Consider the following 25,941-nt stretch of genomic DNA (forward strand, 5'->3'; position numbering starts at 1 on the left):
CTGCTGCTGACCTTTGACCCTACATGGTCAGGCTCCCATGTCCATCATCTCCACCATCATAGAGGTCTGAGGGCCAGTCCTCAGTCCGGTCCTCCTTATTCACTCTGTACTAGAACTCTCTGTCTCTCTCTCTCTCTCTCTCTCTCTCTCTCTCTCTCCATCTGTAATGCTATGGAAATGTCTCATCTCCTCACTCTCCTCTCTCCATCTGGATGCTAGTAATTGCTCAGCATACCACTGCGCCTCTCTCCTCTGGATGTTAATTGCATGTAGTAGTGTGTGTGTGTGTGTGTGTGTGTGTGTGTGTGTGTGTGTGTGTGTAATCAGGCTAATTTCAGAAGCAGAGGAATCTCTCACCATGAATCCACCTGCTCCACTCTTTAATCTTCTGACATCATTTATTCTCCTCCGCCTCCTCTCCCTCCTCCTGCTCCTTCCCCTCCTCCTTTTCTTCCTCCTCCTCCTCTTCCTCCTCCTCATCCTCCTCCTCTTCCTCCTCTTCCTTCTCCTCTTCCTCCCCTTGTCCTCCTGCTCTTCCTCCTCCTCCTCTCTCCTCTTCCTCCTCCTCCTCTTCCTCTCCCTCCTCCTGCTCCTTCCCCTCCTCCTCCTCTTCCTCCTCCTCTCTCCTCTTCCTCCTCCTCCTCCTCCTCCTGCTCCTTCCCCTCCTCCTTTTCTTCCTCCTCCTCCTCCTCCTCCTCCTCTTCCTCTCCCTCCTCCTCCTCCTCCTGCTCCTTCCCCTCCTCCTCTTCCTCCTCCTCTTCCTCCTCCTCCTCCTCCTCCTCTTCCTCCTCCTCCTCCTCCTCTTCCTCCTCCTCCTCTCTCCTCTTCCTCCTCCTCCTCCCCCTCCTCCTCCTCCTCCTCCTCCTCTTCCTCCTCCTCCCCCTCCTCCTCCTCCTCCTCCTCCTCCTGCTCCTTCCCCTCCTCTCTTCCTCCTCCTCCTCCTCTTCCTCCTCCTCCCCCTCCTCCTCCTCCTCCTCCTCCTCTTCCTCCTCCTCCCCCTCCTCCTCCTCCTCCTCCTCCTCCTGCTCCTCCCCTCCTCCTCTTCTCCTCCTCCTCCTCTTCCTCCTCCTCCTCCTCCTCTCTCCTCCTCCTCCTCTCTCCTCTTCCTCCTCCTCCTCCTCTTCCTCCTCCTCCCTCCTCCTCCTCCTCCCTCCTCCTCCTCCTCCTCCTCTCCTCCTCCTCCTCCTCTCCCTCCTCCTGCTCCTTCCCCTCCTCCTTTTCTTCCTCCTCCTCCTCCTCCTCTCTCCTGCAGGAGGTGTGTTCTGTGGTTCTATGCTGCCCTCTCGTGTCTGCCTGCTGAAACACACTCAGTCGCTCTCCGTGCTGCTGGCCCTTTAAGACGCTCTCCGTCTCCATGGTTACAGCCATGACGTCATCACGCATGCTAGCATGTTAGCATGGTCCTCCGGCGGCTCGTCTCGGTCCCTGAAAGTTCTCCGTCCTCTGGTTCGTCCCCGCAGTGAGTCCCGTTCCACCGTCAGTCCTCTGGACCGGCAGACTGCTTTCAGCCGGTGTGTGTGTGTCGCGCGTGAGGAGTGTGTGTGTTGTGTGTGAGGAGTGTGTAGAAGAGCTGCGGCTCCGGTTCTCCGGCGGGGACCCGCCGCTGTCCGTGGTCCTGAGAGCAGGACTCCACTGGAACCAGGAACAGAACCAGGACCTGCTCCTGTTCAGAACCAGGACCTGCTCCTGTTCAGAACCAGGACCTGCTCCTGTTCAGAACCAGGACCAGCTCCTGTTCAGAACCAGGACCTGCTCCTGTTCAGAACCAGGACCAGCTCCTGTTCAGAACCAGGACCTGCTCCTGTTCAGAACCAGGACCAGCTCCTGTTCAGAACCAGGACCTGCTCCTGTTCAGAACCAGGACCAGCTCCTGTTCAGAACCAGGACCTGCTCCTGTTCAGAACCAGGACCTGTTCATTCTGCAGTCCGGGCGTCTGGATCGGTGATCAGTGTCTTCCGGTATATTTCCGGTATATTTCCGGTATATTTCTGGGGTAACTAGTTGCCACGGCCCCAATTCAAGTCGTGACTGACTTCGTCCCATGCCAGGTCGCCCCCGACCCTGCGAAAAGTGACTCCCCGAGCGGAACGCATCGACTGTCTCTGTCTCCACTGCTCGCATACGATGTGCGAATGTTTGATAAAGTATTCTTCATGAATATTAAGAGTATCTTTTTACAAATTAACCGCATCAGCAAACAGCCCTCAGTCACGGGGAGCAGCCGCCTCGCAGCGGAGTGATGTGAGGCGTGAATACAGAAAACTTTATGAAGCATCCGCACAGAGCATGGAGACACACGGAGGCACGTCGATGCGTGGTCCCGTCGGGGGCAATCAGTTTTCCTGTGGGGGGGGGGGCAGTCAGTTTTCCTGGGGGGTGGTCAGTCAGTTTTCCTGGGGGGGGGGGGCAGTTAGTTTTCCTGGGGGGGGGGGGGCAGTCAGTTTTCCTGGGGGGGGGCAGTCAGTTTTCGGCAGGACACCGGGTCGGTGGGGGCTGACTCGGCTTGGGACCGGCAAAGTCAGTGACGACTTGAATTGGGGCCGTGGAGCTATAAACCTATTTCTGATAAAGTCCTGGTATATTTCCAGTACGTTTCGGGTATATTTCCAGTGTATAGAGTATTTGCAGCTGATGTTACACACCCGGCCTCGCAAGGCATGCTGGGATGTCGCCACCATGTTGGAAGGAAAACAAACCTGGAGCGCCACGGTGTTTGTGGTGTGTTCGACAGAGAAGTCTGTATCAAAGTAGCGAAAAAATGGTTCTTAGCCGTTTAGCAGTTGGGTGTAGCAGCTGGTGTAGCAGCTGGGTGTAGCAGCTGGTGTAGCAGTGGGTGTAGCAGCTGGTGTAGCAGCTGGGTGTAGCAGCTGGTGTAGCAGTGGGTGTAGCAGCTGGTGCAGCAGCTGGGTGTAGCAGCTGGGTGTAGCAGCTGGTGCAGCAGCTGGGTGTAGCAGCTGGTGTAGCAGCTGGGTGTAGCGGCTGGGTGTAGCAGCTGGTGTAGCAGCTGGGTGTAGCAGCGGGTGTAGCAGCTGGTGTAGCAGCTGGGTGTAGCAGTGGGTGTAGCAGCTGGTGTAGCAGCGGGTGTAGCAGCTGGTGTAGCAGCGGGTGTAGCAGCTGGTGAAGCAGCTGGTGTAGCAGTGGGTGTAGCAGCTGGTGAAGCAGCTGGTGAAGCAGCTGGTGTAGCAGTGGGTGTAGCAGCTGGTGAAGCAGCTGGTGTAGCAGCTGGTGTAGCAGTGGGTGTAGCAGCGGGTGTAGCAGCTGGTGCAGCAGCTGGTGTAGCAGCTGGTGTAGCAGCGGGTGTAGCAGCTGGTGTAGCAGCGGGTGTAGCAGCGGGTGTAGCAGCTGGTGCAGCAGCTGGTGTAGCAGTGGGTGTAGCAGCGGGTGTAGCAGCTGGTGCAGCAGCTGGTGTAGCAGTGGGTGTAGCAGCTGGTGTAGCAGCGGGTGTAGCAGCTGGGTGTAGCAGCTGGTGTAGCAGTGGGTGTAGCAGCTGGTGTAGCAGTGGGTGTAGCAGCTGGTGTAGCAGCGGGTGTAGCAGCTGGGTGTAGCAGCTGGTGTAGCAGTGGGTGTAGCAGCTGGTGTAGCAGTGGGTGTAGCAGCTGGTGTAGCAGCGGGTGTAGCAGCGGGTGTAGCAGCTGGTGAAGCAGTGGGTGTAGCAGCTGGTGTAGCAGTGGGTGTAGCAGCTGGTGTAGCAGCGGGTGTAGCAGCTGGTGTAGCAGCGGGTGTAGCAGCTGGTGAAGCAGCTGGTGTAGCAGTGGGTGTAGCAGCTGGTGAAGCAGCTGGTGTAGCAGCTGGTGAAGCAGTGGGTGTAGCAGCGGGTGTAGCAGCGGGTGTAGCAGCTGGTGCAGCAGCTGGTGTAGCAGCTGGTGAAGCAGTGGGTGTAGCAGCTGGTGAAGCAGCTGGTGCAGCAGCTGGTGAAGCAGTGGGTGTAGCAGCTGGTGTAGCAGCTGGTGTAGCAGCTGGTGTAGCAGTGGGTGTAGCAGCGGGTGTAGCAGCTGGTGTAGCAGTGGGTGTAGCAGCAGGTGTAGCAGCTGGTGCAGCAGCTGGTGTAGCAGTGGGTGTAGCAGCTGGTGTAGCAGCGGGTGTAGCAGCTGGGTGTAGCAGCTGGTGTAGCAGTGGGTGTAGCAGCTGGTGTAGCAGTGGGTGTAGCAGCTGGTGTAGCAGCGGGTGTAGCAGCGGGTGTAGCAGCTGGTGAAGCAGTGGGTGTAGCAGCTGGTGTAGCAGCTGGTGTAGCAGCGGGTGTAGCAGCGGGTGTAGCAGCTGGTGTAGCAGCGGGTGTAGCAGCTGGTGAAGCAGCTGGTGTAGCAGTGGGTGTAGCAGCTGGTGAAGCAGCTGGTGTAGCAGCTGGTGAAGCAGTGGGTGTAGCAGCGGGTGTAGCAGCGGGTGTAGCAGCTGGTGCAGCAGCTGGTGTAGCAGCTGGTGAAGCAGTGGGTGTAGCAGCTGGTGTAGCAGCTGGTGTAGCAGCTGGTGTAGCAGTGGGTGTAGCAGCGGGTGTAGCAGCTGGTGCAGCAGCTGGTGTAGCAGTGGGTGTAGCAGCGGGTGTAGCAGCTGGTGCAGCAGCGGGTGTAGCAGCGGGTGTAGCAGCGGGTGTAGCAGCTGGTGCAGCAGCTGGTGTAGCAGCTGGGTGTAGCAGCTGGTGCAGCATCTGGTGTAGCAGCTGGGTGTAGCAGTGGGTGTAGCAGCTGGGTGTAGCAGCTGGTGCAGCATCTGGTGTAGCAGCTGGTGTAGCAGTGGGTGTAGCAGCGGGTGTAGCAGCTGGTGTAGCAGCTGGTGTAGCGACTACAGAGAGAAAAAGGCAGGAAGGTCGTTCCACAGGTTTCCGGTCGATGTAGAACGGAGAGAGGAGTGGATCGCTGCCCTCGGCCTGCTGGTGAGGAACTCAGCGGAGCAGTGGCGACCAGCAAGAACCCGTGGAACGTTCTGTTGGAGGTGTGTGAGCTTTTATATGTTTGCTCTCTTCCTCTGTTAAACCGATGACTGATGGGATCAGGCGTCTCTTCCTCTGGTGCTGTTCTGTAAACCTCACACCGGCGGCAGAACCAGCCACGGCCGCTCTGACACCAAACATAGATCCGCTAACAGCATGCAGGCCTGAAAACTGCTTTGTCTCTTCAAAAACGCATTCTGAATTCCGAATTGTCCGTCCTGTGTTAGTCCATGCTGATCAGAGCCTCAACCTGTCCTTTTCCTCTCTTCATCGAGGCTCTGCCCCCCCCCCCCCCCCCCCCCCCCCCCCCGCCCCCGCCCCCCGGGTCTCCTCTGCACCCAGTAAATGTGTTCCACATGTTTCATGTCCTCATGTTGGTCTCAAAGCTGCAGCCGCTCAGATTTTACTTGATCGAAATTAATTATTATGGATCACGAACCAATCGTGATCCGTATTAATGAATTTAGTAATGTGGACTCGGTACATCAGCCTCAGCAGGGATCATAACGTTGATATCTGCGTGGCAAATGCAGTTTAATGTTGATTTTCTTTTTTCCCCGTCTCTACATTGTTTCAGGACCTGTCAGCAGCGATCCGTCTCTCCTGCGTACACACCATCGATCTTCCAACACCTGCCATCCCCCAAAAACCACGAAGACAGCGAGCTCTTCAGGCTACATGCACAGAGAGGATGCAAACAAAAAAAAAAGAAGGGCGATTCAAAGACACACTGAAGCTGCAGAGTGTTGTTAACCCTGCATGAAGCTTCTCAGGACGTCCCCAGCCAGAAGACACAGCAGAGACAGTGGTGGACCCGGAAACGGAAGCTGATGGGAACAACTGTGCTTTTCTAGTCACTGTTTGTATGGCTAAATGTTTACCTGTGGAATCCAGACATGAGAAACACTTTTTTAGAACAGGTGAGAAATGATGGGGAGACTTGGAGTACAGATGGATTTTATAGTTTGACATTTAACCCTAAAGAATGTAAAGAATGACAAACACTGCAATAAATGTTGTTAAAAAAACACACAAGATGCGTCCTTCTCTCTCGTCACATGCTTCTTTTAGTTCTAAACAATACAGAACATTTATTAATCTGCTTCTGAAAGACGTGGAGACTTGAGAACATGGTTTGTCAGCAGAATGGCCTCTCAGCTGCAAATTGTTTAATTCTGTCATCTTCTCTGCAAAACACCTGTAAAAAGAAAAACACATACAGGCAATTCTTAAAGCATCGAACTACAGAGGCAGAGGAAAAGTATAAAAATTATAACAATAAATTAACTAATATTATGAGGACAAGTAAGAAAGAATATTATAATAAATTATTGGAGAGAAATAGAAACAACATTAAAGGCATATGGAATGTTCTAAATGGCATTGTGAGAAGTAGATCTCAAACTATAAATTACCCAGAGTACTATACTGAAAATAACAAGACCATTAACAATATGGAGGATGTGGTGAATGGTTTTAACAGATTCTTTGTAAATGTGGGACCAGATTTAGCAGCGAAAATAAAGAAACCAGTGACGACAGAAAGGGGGGTTTAGAAGACATGGAGTACAGGAATCCAAATACAATGTTTTTAGGTGCAGTTGATGAAAGAGAAATTGTAGAGAATGTAAGAAACTGTAAAAACAAAACCTCTAAAGACTGGAATGATATAGACATGTCCACAATAAAGTCAGTTATTGAAGGAATTGCAAAACCACTCACCGACATCTGCAGTTTGTCTTTTGAATCAGGTACATTCCCAGACAAAATGAAAATAACTGAAGTAATACCACTGTTTACAACCGGAGATCGACATCAGTTCACAAACTACAGGCCTGTTTCATTACTCCCCCAATTCTCCAAAATACTGGAAAACTATTTACAGACAGAATGGATAAATTCACTGAAAAGCACAACCTTATAACGGACAGTCAGTATGGGTTCAGAACGCAACATCTCTGGCACTAATGAAATTAATAGAGGAAGTCACAGACTGTATGGACAATAAAAAAGTAGCAATAGGACTATTTGTGGATTTAAAGAAAGCATCTGATACCATTGATCATAATATATGAATAAAGAAATTAGATAACTAGAGTATTAGGGGAGTGGGGTTGAGTTGGATATCGAGTTACTTAAGAAACAGGCAACAGTTTGTACAGATGGGGAATTATAAATCAAAACTGATGAATATTACATGTGGGGTACCGCAGGGGTCAGTACTAGGACCAAAATTATTCATAATGTATATTGACATATGTAGTGTATCTAAATTAGATAGATAGATAGATAAACCTTTATTAATCTCCCAAAGGGAGAAATTCAGATGTCCAGCAGCACACAAATCATATGCACACAAATAAATAACAAAAGTACAATAAAATAGTGCTGATGTACTCGGTTTGACTCAGACACATCTGTTGAACAGCCTGACTGCTGAGGGTAGAACGACCTCTGGAAGCCTCGGTTCTGCGGCGCGGCGACAGCAGCCTGTCACTCCGGTCACTCTTCTGAGCTGCGACTGTCCTGCAGTGGATGTTTGGGGTTCCTCCAGATACCCTGCATTAGAGCCTCATCCTCCCCTCCAGGACTGATCCAGCAGAGTCCACCTTCCTCCCGTCACAGAGGCACACCTCCTGGTCAGTCTGTCCAGCCGACTGCTGTCTCTTTTTGTCAAACTGCCGCCCCAACAGACAACCCAAAGAAAACAGCAGCTGCAGCAACAGACTGTAGAAAATTTCCAGCATGTCACCACACAGGTCAGAGGACTTAAAGCTCGTGTCCGGAGTTTTGCGAGAGAGAGTTTTTTTTTAATCCAGCGTCTCGAGGCTCCGCCCTCCCTCTCAGGGGTGAAAGTAAGATAAGATTCTTGCAGGAACTGTGCAACTCAAAAAATGTTTTAGTTTGCGTGCAAAGCGTGCGAGCATCGTACATAACAGATATTGATAAAGCCTGCTTTTTTTGATATCCTTGAAAGCATAATGCTTTTTTTTAACTGCTTTAATTTTGAATGTGTAAATATAATACATATTGTGATGGCGGCCTCTTCATGATGGAGGCAACAATTGACGAGGACTGCTGCCCTGTTGCTCAACACTTTTGTTGTAGGAACAACAAATACATACGGGGTCATATGTCACTCTCACCAAACAATTTCCGCACAGACGCCAGGTCACTGTCACACCGACCCGTCTCACTGTTGGTCCAACATAACATAAATGAAACTTAACATAAAAAGACCGGAAAAACTGCATCAACACATAGAAAAACAATAACTTAACACACCTACAACAAAACGAAGTACATTTTAACACATTTTAACACAAAATACATCTTGAAACGGCCCGAACAATCCCCTCCCATGATGCTTTGCGGCACCAAACAGTATGGCGGCCCCCAGCGGCGCCTGCCACCGCAACAATATATATATATATATATATATATATATATATATATATATATATATATATATATATATATATATATATGTGTGTATGTATGTATGTATGTATGTATATATGTATACACAAAAATATATATATGTTGTTTTTAGTTTTTTTTTTTTTTTATTTGCATTTTTGACCTGTCCTGGTTGTCTCTTGAGACGGGGACGGGGGGAGTGTCCTTACATCACCTAGGCAACCAGCCATCCAATGAAAAGAACGCATTGAGTTTACCTCACTTCCACTGTGCTTGTTTGCGGAAGGAGTGATGCTGCTGCATGACAGAGAGACGACGCGTGAACCCTCACAATTTATTACTTGTGGATTTATGTTTTTTTTATTTTGCAAAAATGACTCCCCTGTTGTCTGCAAAAAACACACAACAGTGGACACTGGATTAACGTTACGCTACGGCGAGTGACTGCCGCTACAAGCTGCAACCTGTCACGGTAAGCGAGTGCTCCAGTGCTCGTCAGGCGCATTAACCTTGTTCAACACGTCACAGAAGATGTAGTCTGGAGATGAGTTTTATGTATTCATCAATTTTACACTTATTTCGGTAAAATTTGCTTGGAAAAAGAAGGGCTCGCCTTGTATGCATGAGTGAAAGTTGCTTTTCAGAGGCGTTCCGGGGCGTTCCTGTAGAAGAGGCCAGTATATTTCTTACCAGCACGGCGTTCCGGTGCGTTCCGGCTTACTTTCACCTATGCTCCCTCTGCTTTCATGAGCGACCAAGCCACGCCCCTTTAATTGTGCACGCTATTATCTGTCGGGTGAAAATGAGAGCCTCCTAGTCCTACAGCAGACAGTGGATATATCCGAGGTAAGCGCGGCGGCTGCTGCGTTAAGGCCTCAAGGCCTCAGTATACTCCCCCGTCGCCGCTACGTCGTTCCTACGACGTAGACGTCGTAGCCCTACGACGGGCTACGTCGGGGCTTGACGTGCGCCTCCCGAAAATTGTGACTTCGCGTCGTTTCGACGCGTGGTGACGTGAACGTCGAGGGCTGTGATTGGTCCGCTTTCGCGTTGTTTATAGAATAAAGTAGAACTCACCCGGAATGCTTTTCTGATCCGAACAGTGCTTCGGGAGAAATTTAGATCCAAAATTGAGCGGCGCACATCCCGATGCTGTTAGCGGTGTTAGCACTGCTAGCAGACGGGGCTACGTGTATAGCCGCTCCTCAAACGGCTTTAATCGTCGAAAAGCTCATTAGTTTCACCAATATTTCCTCCTGGTCCGCTCAGCCTCTCCTCCACCACAGCCCGGTGTCGCCAGATATGTCATATATGCAGATATATGTTCGGTAAATGCACGCGTGTCTAGATACGTACGTCTAGAAATCTATGTCTATAGATCTATGTCTAGGTAAAGCCGGAGCTACGGAAGCCGCATTGTTGTTGTGACTGCTAGCGGCTTGGCAGAGGAGGGTGTTCCCTTGACGCAGGAGCAAGATATGTTCAGTAGCGGCGTAGGAACGCCGTGGCGGCGACGGGGGAGTATACTATGTCATTATATTATAGGATGTTCTTTGAAGCACGATTTTAAAACTTAAAAAGGGGTAGGAATCTTAAAAAAGTCTTTACTTCCTCCTGCTCCTTTTTTCCAACTATGTTGTTGTTTTTCTCTTTGTTGTCTTGATTTCCATTGATTTTTTTTAATCATTTTTTTCTTTTGTATGTACAAATTAGCTACATACGTTTATACAGGTTTGAAAAATAAATAAATTCATTCATTCATTCTGTAGTAGGGACACTTGATTCCAGGGATCAATGTCCACAACAAAGACATTTCATCAGGAGTCTGGAGAGCCCCTCAGGGTGGATGTTCTGGCAGGAGGTGCAGGCCGGCCGTGTCCTGGTGGATCTGCTGCACAGCATTCTGGGACTGTGACAGGCTGTGTTTTCATGGTCTCACCCCCACCTGAAAGTTTAAAACAATGAAACCTTTATAAACACATTAAAGACATCACTGGAAAGGACAAACAGGCTCCGGTATATTATGCTCCCATGGAAGTTCCCCCACATATGTTATTATTACCAATTTTATGAACTACTTATCTTGTGTCATCCAAATATCCTGAGAAGAAATGTCATTAAAAAAATCGACCATTATTCATGAGCGTGTGTAATAATACATTTGGCACTGTGGTTTCAATGTCAGGATTTCAAACCATTTCTCAAAACGGACACAGGTGAAGTGACATGATGTGAGCGTGTTCACACCTGGTTGCCTCAGAACTGAATCTGTGTGATTCTGGGAAGGAGCTTCTCTTCAGTAAAGGTCAGGAGGGATTCTGGGAGGTCCTGCTCTCACTCTGCGGCTGAGTTCAGACCAGAGTGTGTGTTGCTCTGTTCTTCACTCAGCTTCACTCTGCAGAGTTAAAAAAAAAAAAAAGCAATCAGCTGAATTAATAAATGCTGAATGAATAAAAAACCGGGAGTTGCTGCGGCTGCTGTCTTCACTCACCAATTTGTTAAATAAACTGTCTTTTAAACCAACACTAAGGAACTTTTCAACCTTAATAAAACATTTTAATATCTTTTGTGATGATACATCGACTTCCAGCCAGCTGAATGACCCTCTGTCAGCCTGACGGCGTCAGTGTTGCTTCACCTGGACTGAGCAGCTGTGAGGAGGGTGGGAGGAACCCTGCTCACTGAAAACCTCCAGATGTGCAGACTGCTTTATGGCGTGCGTCACATCATGATGGAACATCGTTTAGCCACCATCAGATTCATGACCTCGTCGCTATCCGTCCTTCACACAGCCGCTGGAAACAAATGAAGGGAGTTCAGTCCGACAGCACGCCACCGGGAGCAGCACGCACTAGGCCTCATGGGAACTGTAGTATTCCTTCAGGCAAAACACTACCGCTAAGTCCACTGGCGCCGCCAAAATCAACCAAAACTGAAAGTTCCTTCGTGTTGCTTTAAGACAAAAATGTGTGAAATGTGGGAAGTGCATTATAAAAAACAATTCCAGTTCTGTATTGCCAACAACTCAGGACCATTTCAGTGTTGCTGATGATCGCTTTTCCTTAGAAACGAACATATTTAAGCGCCGATTGTGAGTCTTTACATGATGAACAAGTCCATTTTGGCCTGGAGTTTAACTCTGACATGTAAGTTAGCAGATCTACACACCTTAGACTCTACAGGAACGTTGTCCGTGTTGCCGATTCGATGCTGTCCCAGCGCTCCACAAAGCCAGAAAAACATACTTGTAGGAATCCCGGCTCTTGTACGCAGAAGAACTGTCGGTTAGAAAACAGTAAATATCCGCGTCCTGCAGACGGGAGTTCTGGAGTCTCGGCCCTGCATCCGGGTCCTGCTGCAGCCTGAAATTCGTCGTTCCTCCCGGTACCAGTCTTTGGTGTGTTACGTCCAGATTGTCCACTTGATCTGACAACACAACAACATCCCTGCTCTCCTGATCAGTCCAGTTTCAACATTAAAGAACACCGAACGTGCACTGCTCTCTGGAGGACAGCGCGCATTGCTGGTTGTTTTCCTTCCAACATGGCGGCGGTCCTCCAACTTCCGGGTCACGTTACTGCAAATACTCTATTTCTGGTATATTTCCGGTATATTTCTGGTATATTTCCGTTAAATTTCTGTGTGTGTGTCTCCAGGACATGGCTGCGTCTCCGGTCAGCTGCACCGTCAAACCCGCCGTCTTCCTGCAGATCGGAGACGTCAAGACGGACGCATCTCGCTGTGGAGTGTGTGTGGTGGACGTCAGCCTGCCGTGTGGACGACCCGCCAATGTGAGGCTGCTGGGGGAGTGTGTGTGTGTGTGTGTGCGTGTGTGTGCGTGCATGTGTGTGTGCGCGCGCGCACGCGTGCATGTGTTCGTACTACCCTGAACACTCTGAGCCTCAGACTGAGAACTCCTCTTCCTCCTGTCTCCTCCTCTTCCTCCTCCTCCTCCTCCTCCTCTTCCTCCTCTTCCTCCTCTCTCCTCCTCCTCCTCCTCCTCTCCAGATTGAGGAGATCTCCTTCCAGAACTGCTACACCTCCTCGGTGACGGTGCGCCTCCTCAGACGGGGGTCCGGTCCGGACTCCTCCCCCCGGTGGAGCACGGCGGTCAGGGAGCTGCAGCTGATGGAGAACCCGCACACCGAGGGGGGCTCGCAGGACCATGTCCACATCCACCGGACCCAGGTGAGTCGCGCAAGCCCCGCCCCCTGTCCTGCCTGTCTCCACCCACAGGCCCCGCCCCCTGTCCTGCCTTTCTCCACCCACAGGCCCCGCGCCCTGCCGCAGTGTCTCTACCATGAAGCTTCTAGTAGACTTGTTAAGACTGCCTCAACATAGACCAAGACCAGGAAGTCTGAAGACCAAGAACACCCGCTAGCACCCACTAACACCCACTCACACCCGCTAACACCCACTAACACCCGCTAACACCCGCTAACACCCACTAACACCCGCTAACACCCACTAACACCCGCTAACACCCACTAACACCCACTAACACCCGCTAACACCCGCTAACACCCACTAACACCCGCTAACACCCACTAACACCCACTAACACCCGCTAACACCCACTAACACCCACTAACACCCACTAACACCCGCTAACACCCGCTCACACCCACTAACACCCGCTAACACCCACTAACACCCGCTCACACCCACTCACACCCGCTAACACCTGCTAACACCCACTCACACCCGCTAACACCCGCTAACACCCACTCACACCCACTCACACCCGCTAACACCCGCTAACACCCGCTCACACCCGCTCACACCCGCTAACACCCGCTAACACCCGCTCACACCCGCTCACACCCGCTAACACCCGCTCACACCCGCTAACACCCGGTAGGACCAGCTGACACTCCGCTCCGCTCCATTGTTTACCTCGCTGTGCTCCATTGCGCTGATGATGTCATCAACGTGGGACAGCATCAGCGCGAGACAACGCAGCTCGCCTACGACCCGCTGGTGTCGGGGGGACTGGGGTGTCCAGGGGGGTCTGAGCTGAGGACGGGAGCGGCGCTGAGGACAGTTTTCAGTTCGATGTCTTCAGGTGGTTTTCTGATCTCAGTCCTGCTGGAAGAGCTCAGGAACCGCGCTGAACCTGAAGAACCGTGAAGAACACCTGAGAACCTTACCACCAGCTGCAAAGTACAAATCCCTCCGAGACCTCAGACAGTCCCAGACCGAGTCCCAGACCAAGACCAAATCCGAGACCACGACCAAGACCGAGACCAAGACCACAATAAAGTGGTCTCTGAAACTACAAGTCTAGCCCCGCCCCGTCTTACAGCAGGCGTCTGTGGCCCCGCCCCTATTAGACAATCCAGCCCCAGAACACAGAACACAGACCGTCCGATCCCAGTTTCCACCTATCAAACCCCACAGACCTCATTAGACCCTCACAGACCGGATTAGACCCCCCCAGACCGGATTAGAACCCCACAGACCGAATTAGACCCCCCAGACCGAATTAGACCCCCCCAGACCGGATTAGACCCCCACAGACCGGATTAGAACCCCACAGACCGAATTAGACCCCCCCAGACCAGATTAGACCCCCCCAGACCGGATTAGAACCCCACAGACCGAATTAGACCCCCCAGACCCTCTCCACAGCCTTGTGGACTGTACCAGTTGTGTTGCAGACGTTGGGGGTCCAGAACTGGTCCTCAGACTTCTGCTGGTTTTGCAGATGGAGGTGGATCCGGACCGGGTGGTCCTGCTGAGACTGATCCTGAGACAGCCGTCCTCTGCCTGGCTGTCCTTCAGCCTGGAGGACATCAAGGTCTTCCCTCACCTGGACCCGGTCAGTTCCTCACTTCAACATGTGGGTCATGAAATAAAGTCCTCAGACCCTGATGAGACCCTGAGACTCTGATGAGAACCCCTTAAAACCTGAGAGTCTTAGCAGTTCTCGGGGTTCTGGTGGTCTGGAGGTCTACAGAGACTCGGAGGTTCTGGTGGTCTCAGCAGGGGGGACCAGTACGAACTGGATGACCCGCTTTACGACCAGTGTTTTGGATGAAGTGGTTGTCGTCTCATCCTGTCCACCTCCTGTCCACCTCCTGTCCTCCTCCTGTCCTCCCCTGTCCTCCCCTGTCCTCCTCCTGTCCTCCTCCTGTCCACCTCCTGTCCTCCCCTGTCCTCCCCTGTCCTCCTCCTGTCCTCCCCTGTCCTCCTCCTGTCCTCCTCCTGTCCTCCCCTGTCCTCCCCTGTCCTCTCGTCTCCTCCAGGACCCGGAGAAGGAGCTTTCTGATTGGCTGTCAGACCTGACCCTGGTGGAGCAGCACCCGGATGTGGAGGTCGGTGTCGGTTCTGTTCGGTTCTGTGTTCCTGTTCCGGTTCTCCTTGTTCCAGTCCTCCACTCCCTGAGCTCTGGAGCAAGGCACCTGCTGCAGTCCACGTCCCGGTGGAACCAGCCGTCATCTCACCCAGAGGAACGTCCTCCTGTCCTCCTGTCCTCCTGTCCTCCACCCTGCTGCTGAACCAGCTGGTAGCTCCGCCCACTTCACCCCACAGCCAGACCAGGAGAACCGGGAACCACCAGGAGAACCGGGAACCCCCAGGAGAACCGGGAACCACCAGGAGAACCTGGAACCCCCAGGAGAACCTGGAACCACCAGGAGAACCTGGAACCACCAGGAGAACCGGGAACCACCAGGAGAACCTGGAACCCCCAGGAGAACCTGGAACCACCAGGAGAACCTGGAACCCCCAGGAGAACCTGGAACCACCAGGAGAACCTGGAACCACCAGGAGAACCTGGAACCACCAGGAGAACCGGGAACCACCACAGTCGACTACAACACACTCCACTGCCTGTAGTTCACTATGGGGCTGTTACAATGATGATGATGATGATGAAGGTGATAGTGATGCAGGATGATAACAAAGTGATGATGATGATGGTGATGAAGGTTTTGAAGATGATGATGGATGATGGTGGGGATGAAGATGATGATGAAGGTGATGATGAAGATGATGATGATGATGGTGGTAGTGATGATGATGATAATGAAGGTGATGATGATGGTAAAGATGATGAAGGTGATGATGATGCTGGATGTGATGAAGGTGGTGGTGTGTTCAGGGACTCCCGGACCCCCGGACCGTCTCCTCCAGCATCCAGCAGATGTGGGCTCTGACCGAGGTGATGCAGAGCAGCCAGACCACCGCCTCCATGGGCCGCTTCCACGTCAGTAACACACACACACACACACACACACTAACACACACCGCCTCCATGGGCCGCTTCCACGTCAGTAACGCACACACACACACACACTAACACACTAACACACACCGCCTCCATGGGCCGCTTCCACGTCAGTAACACACACACACACACACACACACACACTAACACACACCGCCTCCATGGGCCGCTTCCACGTCAGTAACACACACACACACACTAACACACACCGCCTCCATGGGCCGCTTCCACGTCAGTAACACACACACACACACACACACACTAACACACACTGCCTCCATGGGCCGCTTCCACGTCAGTAACACACACACACACACACACTAACACACACCGCCTCCATTGGCCGCTTCCACGTCAGTAACACACACACACACACACACACCACCTCCATGGGCCGCTTCCACGTCAGTAACACACACACACACACACACACACCCTGGAACACATGCTGGAACACACACTGTAACACACACACAATGGAACACACACACTGTAACACACACTGGAACACACACAGTGGAACACACACTGTAACACACACACACTGGAACACACACTGGAACACACACACTGGAACACACACTGGAACACGCACACAATGGAACACACACTGGAACACACACACTATGGAACACACACACTGGAACACACACTGGAACACACACTGGAACACACACACTATGGAACACACACACTGGAACACACACACACTGGAACACACACTGGAACACACACACAGTGGAACACACACTGGAACATGCACACACTGGAACACACACTGGAACACACACACACTGGAACACACACTGGAACACACACACTATGGAACACACACACTGGAACACACACTGTAACACACACACAATGGAACACACACAATGCAACACACTAGAACACACACACAATGGAACACACACACTGGAACACACACACAATGGAACACACACTGTAACACACACACAATGGAACACACACACTGTAACACACACTGGAACACACACACAGTGGAACACACACTGTAACACACACACAATGGAACACACACACTGGAACACACACACACACTGGAACACACACACAGTGGAACACACACTGGAACATGCACACACTGGAACACACACTGGAACACACACACACTGGAACACACACTGGAACACACACACTATGGAACACACACACTGGAACACACACTGTAACACACACACAATGGAACACACACAATGCAACACACTAGAACACACACACAATGGAACACACACACTGGAACACACACACAATGGAACACACACTGTAACACACACACAATGGAACACACACACTGTAACACACACTGGAACACACACACAGTGGAACACACACTGTAACACACACACAATGGAACACACACACTGGAACACACACACACACACTGGAACACACACTGGAACACACACACTGTAACACACACTGGAACACACACTGCAACACACACACAATGGAACACACACGCTGGAACACACACTGGAACACACACACAATGGAACACATAAACTTGAAACACACTGGAACACACACTGGAACACACACACTGGATCTCACACTGGAACACACACTGGAACACACACACACTGGAACACACACAATGGATCCCACACTGGATCCCACACTGGAACACACACACACTGGAACACACACAATGGATCACACACTGGAACACACACTGGATCACACACTGGAACACACACACTGGAACACACACGCACTGGATCACACACTGGAACACACACTGGAACACACACACACTGGAACACACACTGTAACACACACTGTAACACACACACTGGATCACACACTGGAACACACACACACACACACACACACACTGGAACACACTCACAATGGAACACACACTGGAACACACATTGTAACACACACACAATGGAACACACACACTGTAACACACACACACACACACACACCACCTCCATGGGCCGCTTCCACGTCAGTAAACACACACACACACACCCTGGAACACATGCTGGAACACACACTGTAACACACACACAATGGAACACACACACTGTAACACACACTGGAACACACACAGTGGAACACACACTGTAACACACACACACTGGAACACACACTGGAACACGCACACAATGGAACACACACTGGAACACGCACACAATGGAACACACACTGGAACACACACACACTGGAACACACACTGGAACACACACTGGAACACACACACTATGGAACACACACACTGGAACACACACACACTGGAACACACACTGGAACACACACACAGTGGAACACACACTGGAACATGCACACACTGGAACACACACTGGAACACACACACTATGGAACACACACACTGGAACACACACTGTAACACACACACAATGGAACACACACAATGCAACACACTAGAACACACACACAATGGAACACACACACTGGAACACACACACAATGGAACACACACTGTAACACACACACAATGGAACACACACACTGTAACACACACTGGAACACACACACAGTGGAACACACACTGTAACACACACACAATGGAACACACACACTGGAACACACACACACACTGGAACACACACTGGAACACACACACAGTGGAACACACACTGGAACATGCACACACTGGAACACACACTGGAACACACACACACTGGAACACACACTGGAACACACACACTATGGAACACACACACTGGAACACACACTGTAACACACACACAATGGAACACACACAATGCAACACACTAGAACACACACACAATGGAACACACACACTGGAACACACACACAATGGAACACACACTAACACACACACAATGGAACACACACACTGTAACACACACTGGAACACACACACAGTGGAACACACACTGTAACACACACACAATGGAACACACACACTGGAACACACACACACACACTGGAACACACACTGGAACACACACACTGTAACACACACTGGAACACACACTGCAACACACACACAATGGAACACACACGCTGGAACACACACTGGAACACACACACAATGGAACACATAAACTTGAAACACACTGGAACACACACTGGAACACACACAATGGATCCCACACTGGATCCCACACTGGAACACACACACACTGGAACACACACAATGGATCACACACTGGAACACACACTGGATCACACACTGGAACACACACACTGGAACACACACGCACTGGATCACACACTGGAACACACACTGGAACACACACACACTGGAACACACACTGTAACACACACTGTAACACACACACTGGATCACACACTGGAACACACACACACACACACACACACACACACACTGGAACACACTCACAATGGAACACACACTGGAACACACATTGTAACACACACACAATGGAACACACACACTGTAACACACACACACTGTAACACACACACTGGATCTCACATTGGAACACACACTGTAACACACACACTGGAACACACACACTGTAACACACACACACTGGATCACACACTGTAACACACACACTGGATCTCACATTGGAACACACACTGTAACACACACACTGGAACACACACAATGGATCACACACTGGATCACACACTGGAACACACAATGGAACACACACACTGGATCACACACTGGAACACACACACTGGAACACACACACTGGATCACACACTGGAACACACTGGAACACACACACTGGATCACACACTGGAACACACACTGGAACACACACACACACACACACTGGAACACACACTGGAACACACTGGAACACACACACTGGAACACACACTGTTACACACACACTGGATCACACACTGGAACACACTGTAACACACACACTGGAACACACACACTGGATCACACACTGTAACACACACACTGGATCTCATGCTGGAACACACACTGTAACACACACACTGGATCTCATGCTGGAACACACACTGTAACACACACACTGGATCTCATACTGGAACACACACTGTAACACACACACACTGGAACACACACACACTGGAACACACACTGGATCACACACTGGAACTGATAGATGTTCGTCCTTCGCTGGTGAAGACGACCACCACTTCTGGGATCACCGGGTCTTGTGAGTGTGAAGACGGCTGACCAGTCTGATCCTCGCTCGAACAAAGTCTGGCCCAGTGTGACCCGCAGGTGCTGGGGGCGAGCCCGGCTGAGAGGTGGCGATCGCTCTGCGTTTGCGTCGCTGGCGTTTCTGCTCCTGCTCCTCCAGAGCTGAGCACGGCGCGCCGTGCACAGCGGTCTTGCGCAGTTGCTTCCCAGGTGTCAGGGTTGATACTGCAGCACTTCAGGGAAGCTTTCAGGGTGTCCTCCCTGAGCGCTCTCCATCTGGGCTCTCTGGAGCACCTCTGTCTGGCACTCCGTCCTGCCATTTGATGTGCAGCAGGTTACGGAGGCATCGCATATGGAAGGAGTTCAGCTGTCTGGCGTGCCGCCTGTACACTGTCCATGTTTCACAGGCGTACAGTAGAGAGGGCAGAACAACTGCACGGTACACCTTTAACTTGGTCTGAAGGCTGATTCCTCGTCTCTCCCAAACTCTGTCCCTGAGTCTGCCAAAGGCCGAGCTGGCGCAGGCGATCTTGTACGAGACCTCCTCATCGATGCTGACGGTTCGTGACAGCGAAGCCAAGGTAAACAAACTTGTCTGCCACTGTCAGCATCTCGCCGTTGACTGCGATGGTTGGCTCTGTGTAGGGAACTGCAGGAACTGGCTGGTGCATCACTTCGGTCTTCTTTGTGCTGATCATCAGACCGAAGTCGTCACAGGCTTTGGCGAACCAGTTGATGGTTTCCTGCATGTCAGACTGGGTACTAGCATCCAGTGCGCAGTCGTCAGCAAAAAGAAAGTCCCGGGCGATGTCGTCCCGTCTCCGTAGGTTGAACAGCTTCCATCAGTTCGGAATCTGAAGTTAACTCCAATGTCACCCGCACAAAAAGCGTCCGTCAGCATGGCCGAGAACATCATACTGAAGAGTGTCGGAGCAAGGACACATCCTTGTTTCACGCCGTTTGTGACGGGGAAGGGCTCTGAGTGCTCTCCATCGTCCTGTACACTCGCTAGCATGCCGTCGTGGAACTGCCTGACCAGGGAAATGAACTTTGCAGGGCAACCGAACCTGGCCATGATCTTCCAGATTCCCTCCCAGCAGACAGTGTTGAAAGCCTTAGTCAGATCCACGAAGGTGGTGTAGAGGCTGACATTCTGCTCCCGACACTTCTCCTGGAGTTGACGTGCCGCAAAAATCATATCCACAGTGCTGCGACCCTGTCTGAACCCGCGCTGACTTTCAGGTAATAGGCCATCCTCCAAGTGGTCAATCGGGCGGTTCAGCATGACTCTGGCCAAGATCTTCCCAGCAACGGAGAGTAGCGAGATGCCGCGGTGGTTGTCACACGCCTGCCGGTTTCCTTTACGCTTGTACAAGTGGCCGATAGAAGCATCCTTGAGTTCCTGCTGGATTTTCTCCTGGTTCCACATGGAATGGAATAGCTCGGTGAGCTTCCTGATCAAGGTTGGGCCACCAGAGGCGTCGATTCCTGCAGGGGTGGAATCAGCACCAGGTGCTTTTCCACTCGAGAGGCGCTTCACTGCTTTTTCCACTTCCGCTTCGGTGGGGGTGTCTTCAAGAAAGTGTTTGATTGGAACCCGAGGCAGCCTTGTGGTCGCTTCTTCGTTGATGACCGAGGGGCGGGTGAGTATACTACTGAAGTATTCTGCCCAGCGGTCAAGAACCTTTTCCTTGGCGGTGATCAGTACGTTCACATCTGCACACAATGGAACACACACACTGGAACACACACTGGAACACACACACACACACACACACACACTGGAACACACACACACACACTGGAACACACACACAGTAACACACACACACTGTAACACACACACACTGTAACTGTACACACTCACCACAAACACATACACACACACACACACACACACACACACACACACACACACACACACTCACCTCACACACACACACAACCATAGCTCACACACACACACTCACACACCTCACACACTCACCACAAACACACACACAGACCCAGAGCAGAACCAGAACCTGATTCTTTTTCTAAACGGAACCAGACTGAAAGCTGTTCTTGTTCCTCCAGGTGGACGGACGCTACGATGTCTCCCTGCTGAGTCTGGACTGAGAACCTGAGAACCTGAGAACCTGAGAACCACACCTCCTCCTCCTCCTCCTCCTCCTCCTCCTCCTCCTCCTCCTCTTCCTCCTCCTCCTCTTCCTCCTCCTCCTCTTCCTCCTCTCCTCCTCCTCCTGGCTGCAGTCTGCTCTGTGGACAGCAGGGGGCAGCAGTGCAGCATGTTAGTGTTCTCTATAGATCCATGAAGAGTTCTGTTGAGAACACGTTGCCTCCAGAACATTAAGAAGCCATTACACACACACACCCACACACACACACACCCACACACACACACACACACACACACACACACACACACACACACACACACACACGAATAACGTCTCCAGAACCCCTGTCTTCCAGTGAAGTGTCCGGAGTTGTTCCTCAGGTGTGAGGAGGAGAACGGAGGTGAGTGAGGGCTCCCCCTGCAGGCCGCTCAGGGAGCAGCACTCCTCCGTTCTCTCCTCTGGTGTTCTGCGTTCTCTGTGTTCTCTGTGTTCTGCGGTCTGGAGATGACTCGGCTGGTAAATAAAGGCTTCAGCTGAAAGATGTTTCTTTGTGTTCTGATTCAGCCAGAGCATGCAGGGAGTGCCTTGACCTTTGACCTTCCCCTCCTGTTCAGGGTTTGGGGTTTTCCCGACTTCCAGCGATGCTGGACGGAACGCTCCTGTTAGGGTGGAGAGGGGCAATGGAGGGAGGGGCTTTAGAGGGGGGAGGGGCTTTAGAGGGGGGAGGGGCATTAGAGGGGGAGGGGCATTAGGGGGGAGGGGCATTAGAAGGGGGCAGTAGGGGGGCAGTAGCTGGCAGGTCTGGATCCTGTATCTGGATCCGGTGACCCGCTGCTGGTTCGGGTCAGGTATGAGCCTCGGGGGTCAAGCTGAGGCTCGCGTCCCCACTCCCCCTTCCTGTGTACGCAGAGGACATCATGGTGGACATCACTGACACTGAGGACATTCAGAGGCTGCTACATATCACATCTTTGGACAGATGTCCTCCAGGACCGCCTGGGACCAGAGTCCAGCTCTGCAGCCTGAGTCTCGGTCAGCTGCTGGACTTTGTTGTAGAAATGGATGAAACCAGAGGGGGGCGCTGAAGAGCACTGGCTGTTACCCCGGGTGTCCTACAGGGGGCGCACATCCTCACCAACAGCTTGGTGGCTCCAGGCTTCGGCACCGCCTGGCGGGTCTGGACCGTCCTCAGGATCTGCTGAGGAGACACATCCAGGTCTTCGTTAGGGACAGTCTTCTCTGGGTCCCACACAAACCTGTTTCAGCCAGAAGGAGGACAGGGACGGGGATGGGGACAGGGATGAGGACGGGGACGGTTTCCTCTGCTCAGCAGGACGGCCACTCTGAGGCTACAAAGCTGCGGTCATGGGTCTGGCACGTCACCGTGGAGACAGACGCTCGGCACGCTGGGGTTTGGTGAAACTCTTGTAAATGGGGACATTGATCCCGACGGCACCTCGTTCAGCCGGTCTGGACCGCGATCGCCAGTCCGAGGCCCGTAGACGGACTTGGTTCAGGACCGGCCCGGGTGTCTGCTGGAGCTCGGCGCCTCCGGTCGCAGCAGCGTCCGTCCTCTGAAGCTACACCTCCCGAGCTGCTCCCCGAACCCAACCCAACGCCAACAGGAGGGAGACGAGGATCCAGAGGAGGGACAGGAACCAGACTGAGGTGGGGCAGCCGGCTACCGCTACCGCAACCGCTACCGCTACCGCAACCGCAACCGCTACCGCAACCGCTACCGCTACCGCAACCGTTACCGCCACGACGCTGTCGAACCTGCGATCGCGTCGGAACCAGACGGAGGAACTGTCCACGCTCACAAAGTTTGAGGCGGATCACCGACAGACCAGCCTCTCCTGCTGGTCTGGCCCCGTCTTATCTGTGTGACCTGCTGACTGCTCCACTCCGGCCAGAGACGCCAGGTCGTCCTCCCAGGTCGTCCTCCCAGGTCATCCTCCCAGGCCGTCCTCACAGGACAGGCCGTCCTCCCAGGACAGGCCGTCCTCCCAGTGGCTCCTGGACGTCCCGAGGACGAAGCTGAAGAGCAGAGGGACCGGGCCGTCTCCGTGGCCGGCCCCCGTCTCTGGAACAGTCTGCCTCTCCAGGTCAGGACTGCAGAGTCCTCACTGCACTTTATGTCTCTGCTTAAGACACGTCTCTCCTCCTTGGCGTTTAGACGGAAGTCGAGCTGAGCACCTCCTTGTACCTGCTGCTGCTGTTCAGTGGCGGACCGTGCATTTCACACTAAGGCCTTCAGAACAGATCCACCTGAACCAATCCACCTCTCAATAACTATTTTGTCTACAAAAAAAAATCTTATTATGCAGATATGCACATAAAGAGTTGTTGCACAGCAGATAGATACTTGTGCAGCCAGAATAAATGCCTTTGCTGAAGAGCACAATTCTCCTACTACATCTGTGCACATACAATGAGCATCAACAACTTAATAAAACAGCAATATTATTTAGGAAAAGAGGAACATTTTACTCACCAAAATCCCGATTATTTGTAAACAAAATCCATCCTAATTTCCTTCCTCAAAAAGAGTTCAACTGCTCTGTCATATAGATTATCTGTGCGTTTCAGTTCCATAAAGCCAGGACTGAAAGTCCAGCTGCCCTGTGGGATTTCTGGCAAGTTTTATTTCTCTTCAGGGCTTCTTCTTGTTCTTCTTCTTTGGAATAATTGAGGTAGGCGACCAACAACTTATGTGCATACCGCCACCTACTGTATCTCTTGGTGAATGTAAATCAGAGGGCCTGGATCTGCTGTTGTTAGAAGCTAGAAGGCGCTGAGTCGCCAACTCGAAATCTGATTGGTTGAAGCAGCTGTCTGTTTGACGCTTCACTTTACTTCACTGCGCCATCAGGAACGGACAGCGAAGGCCTCGGCAGATTTCTTTCACCCTAGCAACAGATGATGCCTGAAATCTGATTGGTTAAATGATTTAATATGAAAAAAACATGTCTGGAAGCAGCGCGACCACGCGAGAACTATGAAAGGAACTGGAACATACCGTTTGGAATCATTTAGTAATTATTTATGGACAAAATATAATTTACATCAGTCTGTAATTCAGGTAATTTTTAGGCCAGCAGAGAAGGCTTTGCAGGCCCTGACGGCCCACCACTGCTGCTGTTACTGCTGCTGTTTCACTGTGAAGCACTTTCAGCTTTTTTAAGTTGTAAAAATGTGCTATGTAAATAAATTTGACTTTGACTTTGACTTTGACCTGGACTGGGACCAGGACCAGGAAGACCTGGACTGGGACCAGGACGGGACCAGGACCGGGAGAACCTGGATTGGAAGTGGAGCTGGACTGGAGTCCAGATGGTTGTGGCTGCTGTTGCCATGGTGATCCAGGAAGACAGTCTTCTGTAGCTGGTGGCATCGTCCCCACTGGAGACACGACGAGACGGACAGACAGGGACCAGGAGCGGACAGGAGGCGCCCCCTCGTGTGCTCTGTCCCCCCCAGGTGGGCTGTGTGTCTCTCAGTCCCTGCAGGTCCCTCTGGACCCCCGTCAGTCAGACCGTGATCAGATCCTCCGCCTGCTGCTGAAAACCCGCTCTGCCCGAGCCGTGGTGCTGTTGGCCTCCGAGCAAGGCATCAGGTAGAGCATCTTCCTCCCACCTCCCAGTCTGCAGGAGGAGCAGGGGGGAGAGGCAGGAAGTGACAGGAGCCCCCCTGACCCCTGACCTCCAGGTTGCTCCTCCTGAGGGGCCTCCTCGGTGCCCCCCGGAGGGCGGGCCAGACGGGTCACTTCCTGTGGATCGGTTCGGACCGCTGGGGAACCGGGACCGGCCCAGAGCCATCACCATCCTGCCCCGGGGAGCCTCCGTCAGCGGTACGTCCAGCAGCTCCGACCCTGAGAGGTCCTGAACCGGACCGAGACTGGTCTGGGACCAGTGCTCATGAAGGAACCATCACTGTACCGGGGCCGGGACTGGTCTGGGTCCAGTGCTCATGAAGGAACCATCACTGGCAGGTTTAAAAGTGTTTAGAGAGAAGATTCTTTCATTCACACCGTAAATCCTCTGATACTGACTGGACCCCATTGAGCGGGGTGGTCTGACTGTCCCTGGAGAGAGAGAACTTTCCCCGTTGCCTGTGTGTGTGTGT

General features: G+C 52.0%; 1 protein-coding gene and 1 long non-coding RNA gene across 4 annotated transcripts; both read left to right on the forward strand.

The window, feature by feature from the left end:
• The first annotated feature begins 1,370 nt into the window (after positions 1-1,370).
• Positions 1,371-22,341, forward strand: nicn1 (nicolin 1). Of its 3 annotated transcripts, none has more exons than XM_030091992.1 (7): positions 1,371-1,459; positions 12,002-12,136; positions 12,354-12,533; positions 14,053-14,166; positions 14,594-14,662; positions 15,451-15,555; positions 21,773-22,341. In XM_030091992.1, exons 2-7 carry the CDS (start codon positions 12,005-12,007, stop codon positions 21,812-21,814), a joined length of 642 nt encoding a protein of 213 aa, XP_029947852.1. In that variant the 5' UTR covers positions 1,371-1,459; positions 12,002-12,004; the 3' UTR covers positions 21,815-22,341. The 3 variants fall into 3 exon arrangements, with proteins under 3 accessions (XP_029947852.1, XP_029947851.1, XP_029947853.1); XM_030091991.1 differs by having other exon boundaries at positions 1,377-1,446; XM_030091993.1 differs by having other exon boundaries at positions 1,397-1,511.
• LOC115388727 (uncharacterized) lies at positions 4,720-5,690 on the forward strand. The gene is made up of 2 exons (XR_003931495.1): positions 4,720-4,927; positions 5,503-5,690. It is a non-coding gene; the product is annotated as an uncharacterized LOC115388727 (long non-coding RNA).
• Positions 22,342-25,941: the final 3,600 nt, after the last annotated feature.

The sequence above is a fragment of the Salarias fasciatus genome, chromosome 5 (genome assembly GCF_902148845.1).
Source record: "Salarias fasciatus chromosome 5, fSalaFa1.1, whole genome shotgun sequence".
NCBI lineage: Eukaryota > Metazoa > Chordata > Actinopteri > Blenniiformes > Blenniidae > Salarias > Salarias fasciatus.

Bases quoted from the DNA above. Each gene is read 5' to 3' on its own strand.
- nicn1 (XM_030091991.1), top strand. From the start codon at position 1,390: ATGTTAGCATGGTCCTCCGGCGGCTCGTCTCGGTCCCTGAAAGTTCTC. The intron at 1,447-12,001 runs GTTCGTCCCCGC...GTGTGTCTCCAG, and splicing joins TGAAAGTTCTCCGTCCTCTG to GACATGGCTGCGTCTCCGGT. The intron at 12,534-14,052 runs GTGAGTCGCGCA...CTGGTTTTGCAG, and splicing joins TCCACATCCACCGGACCCAG to ATGGAGGTGGATCCGGACCG.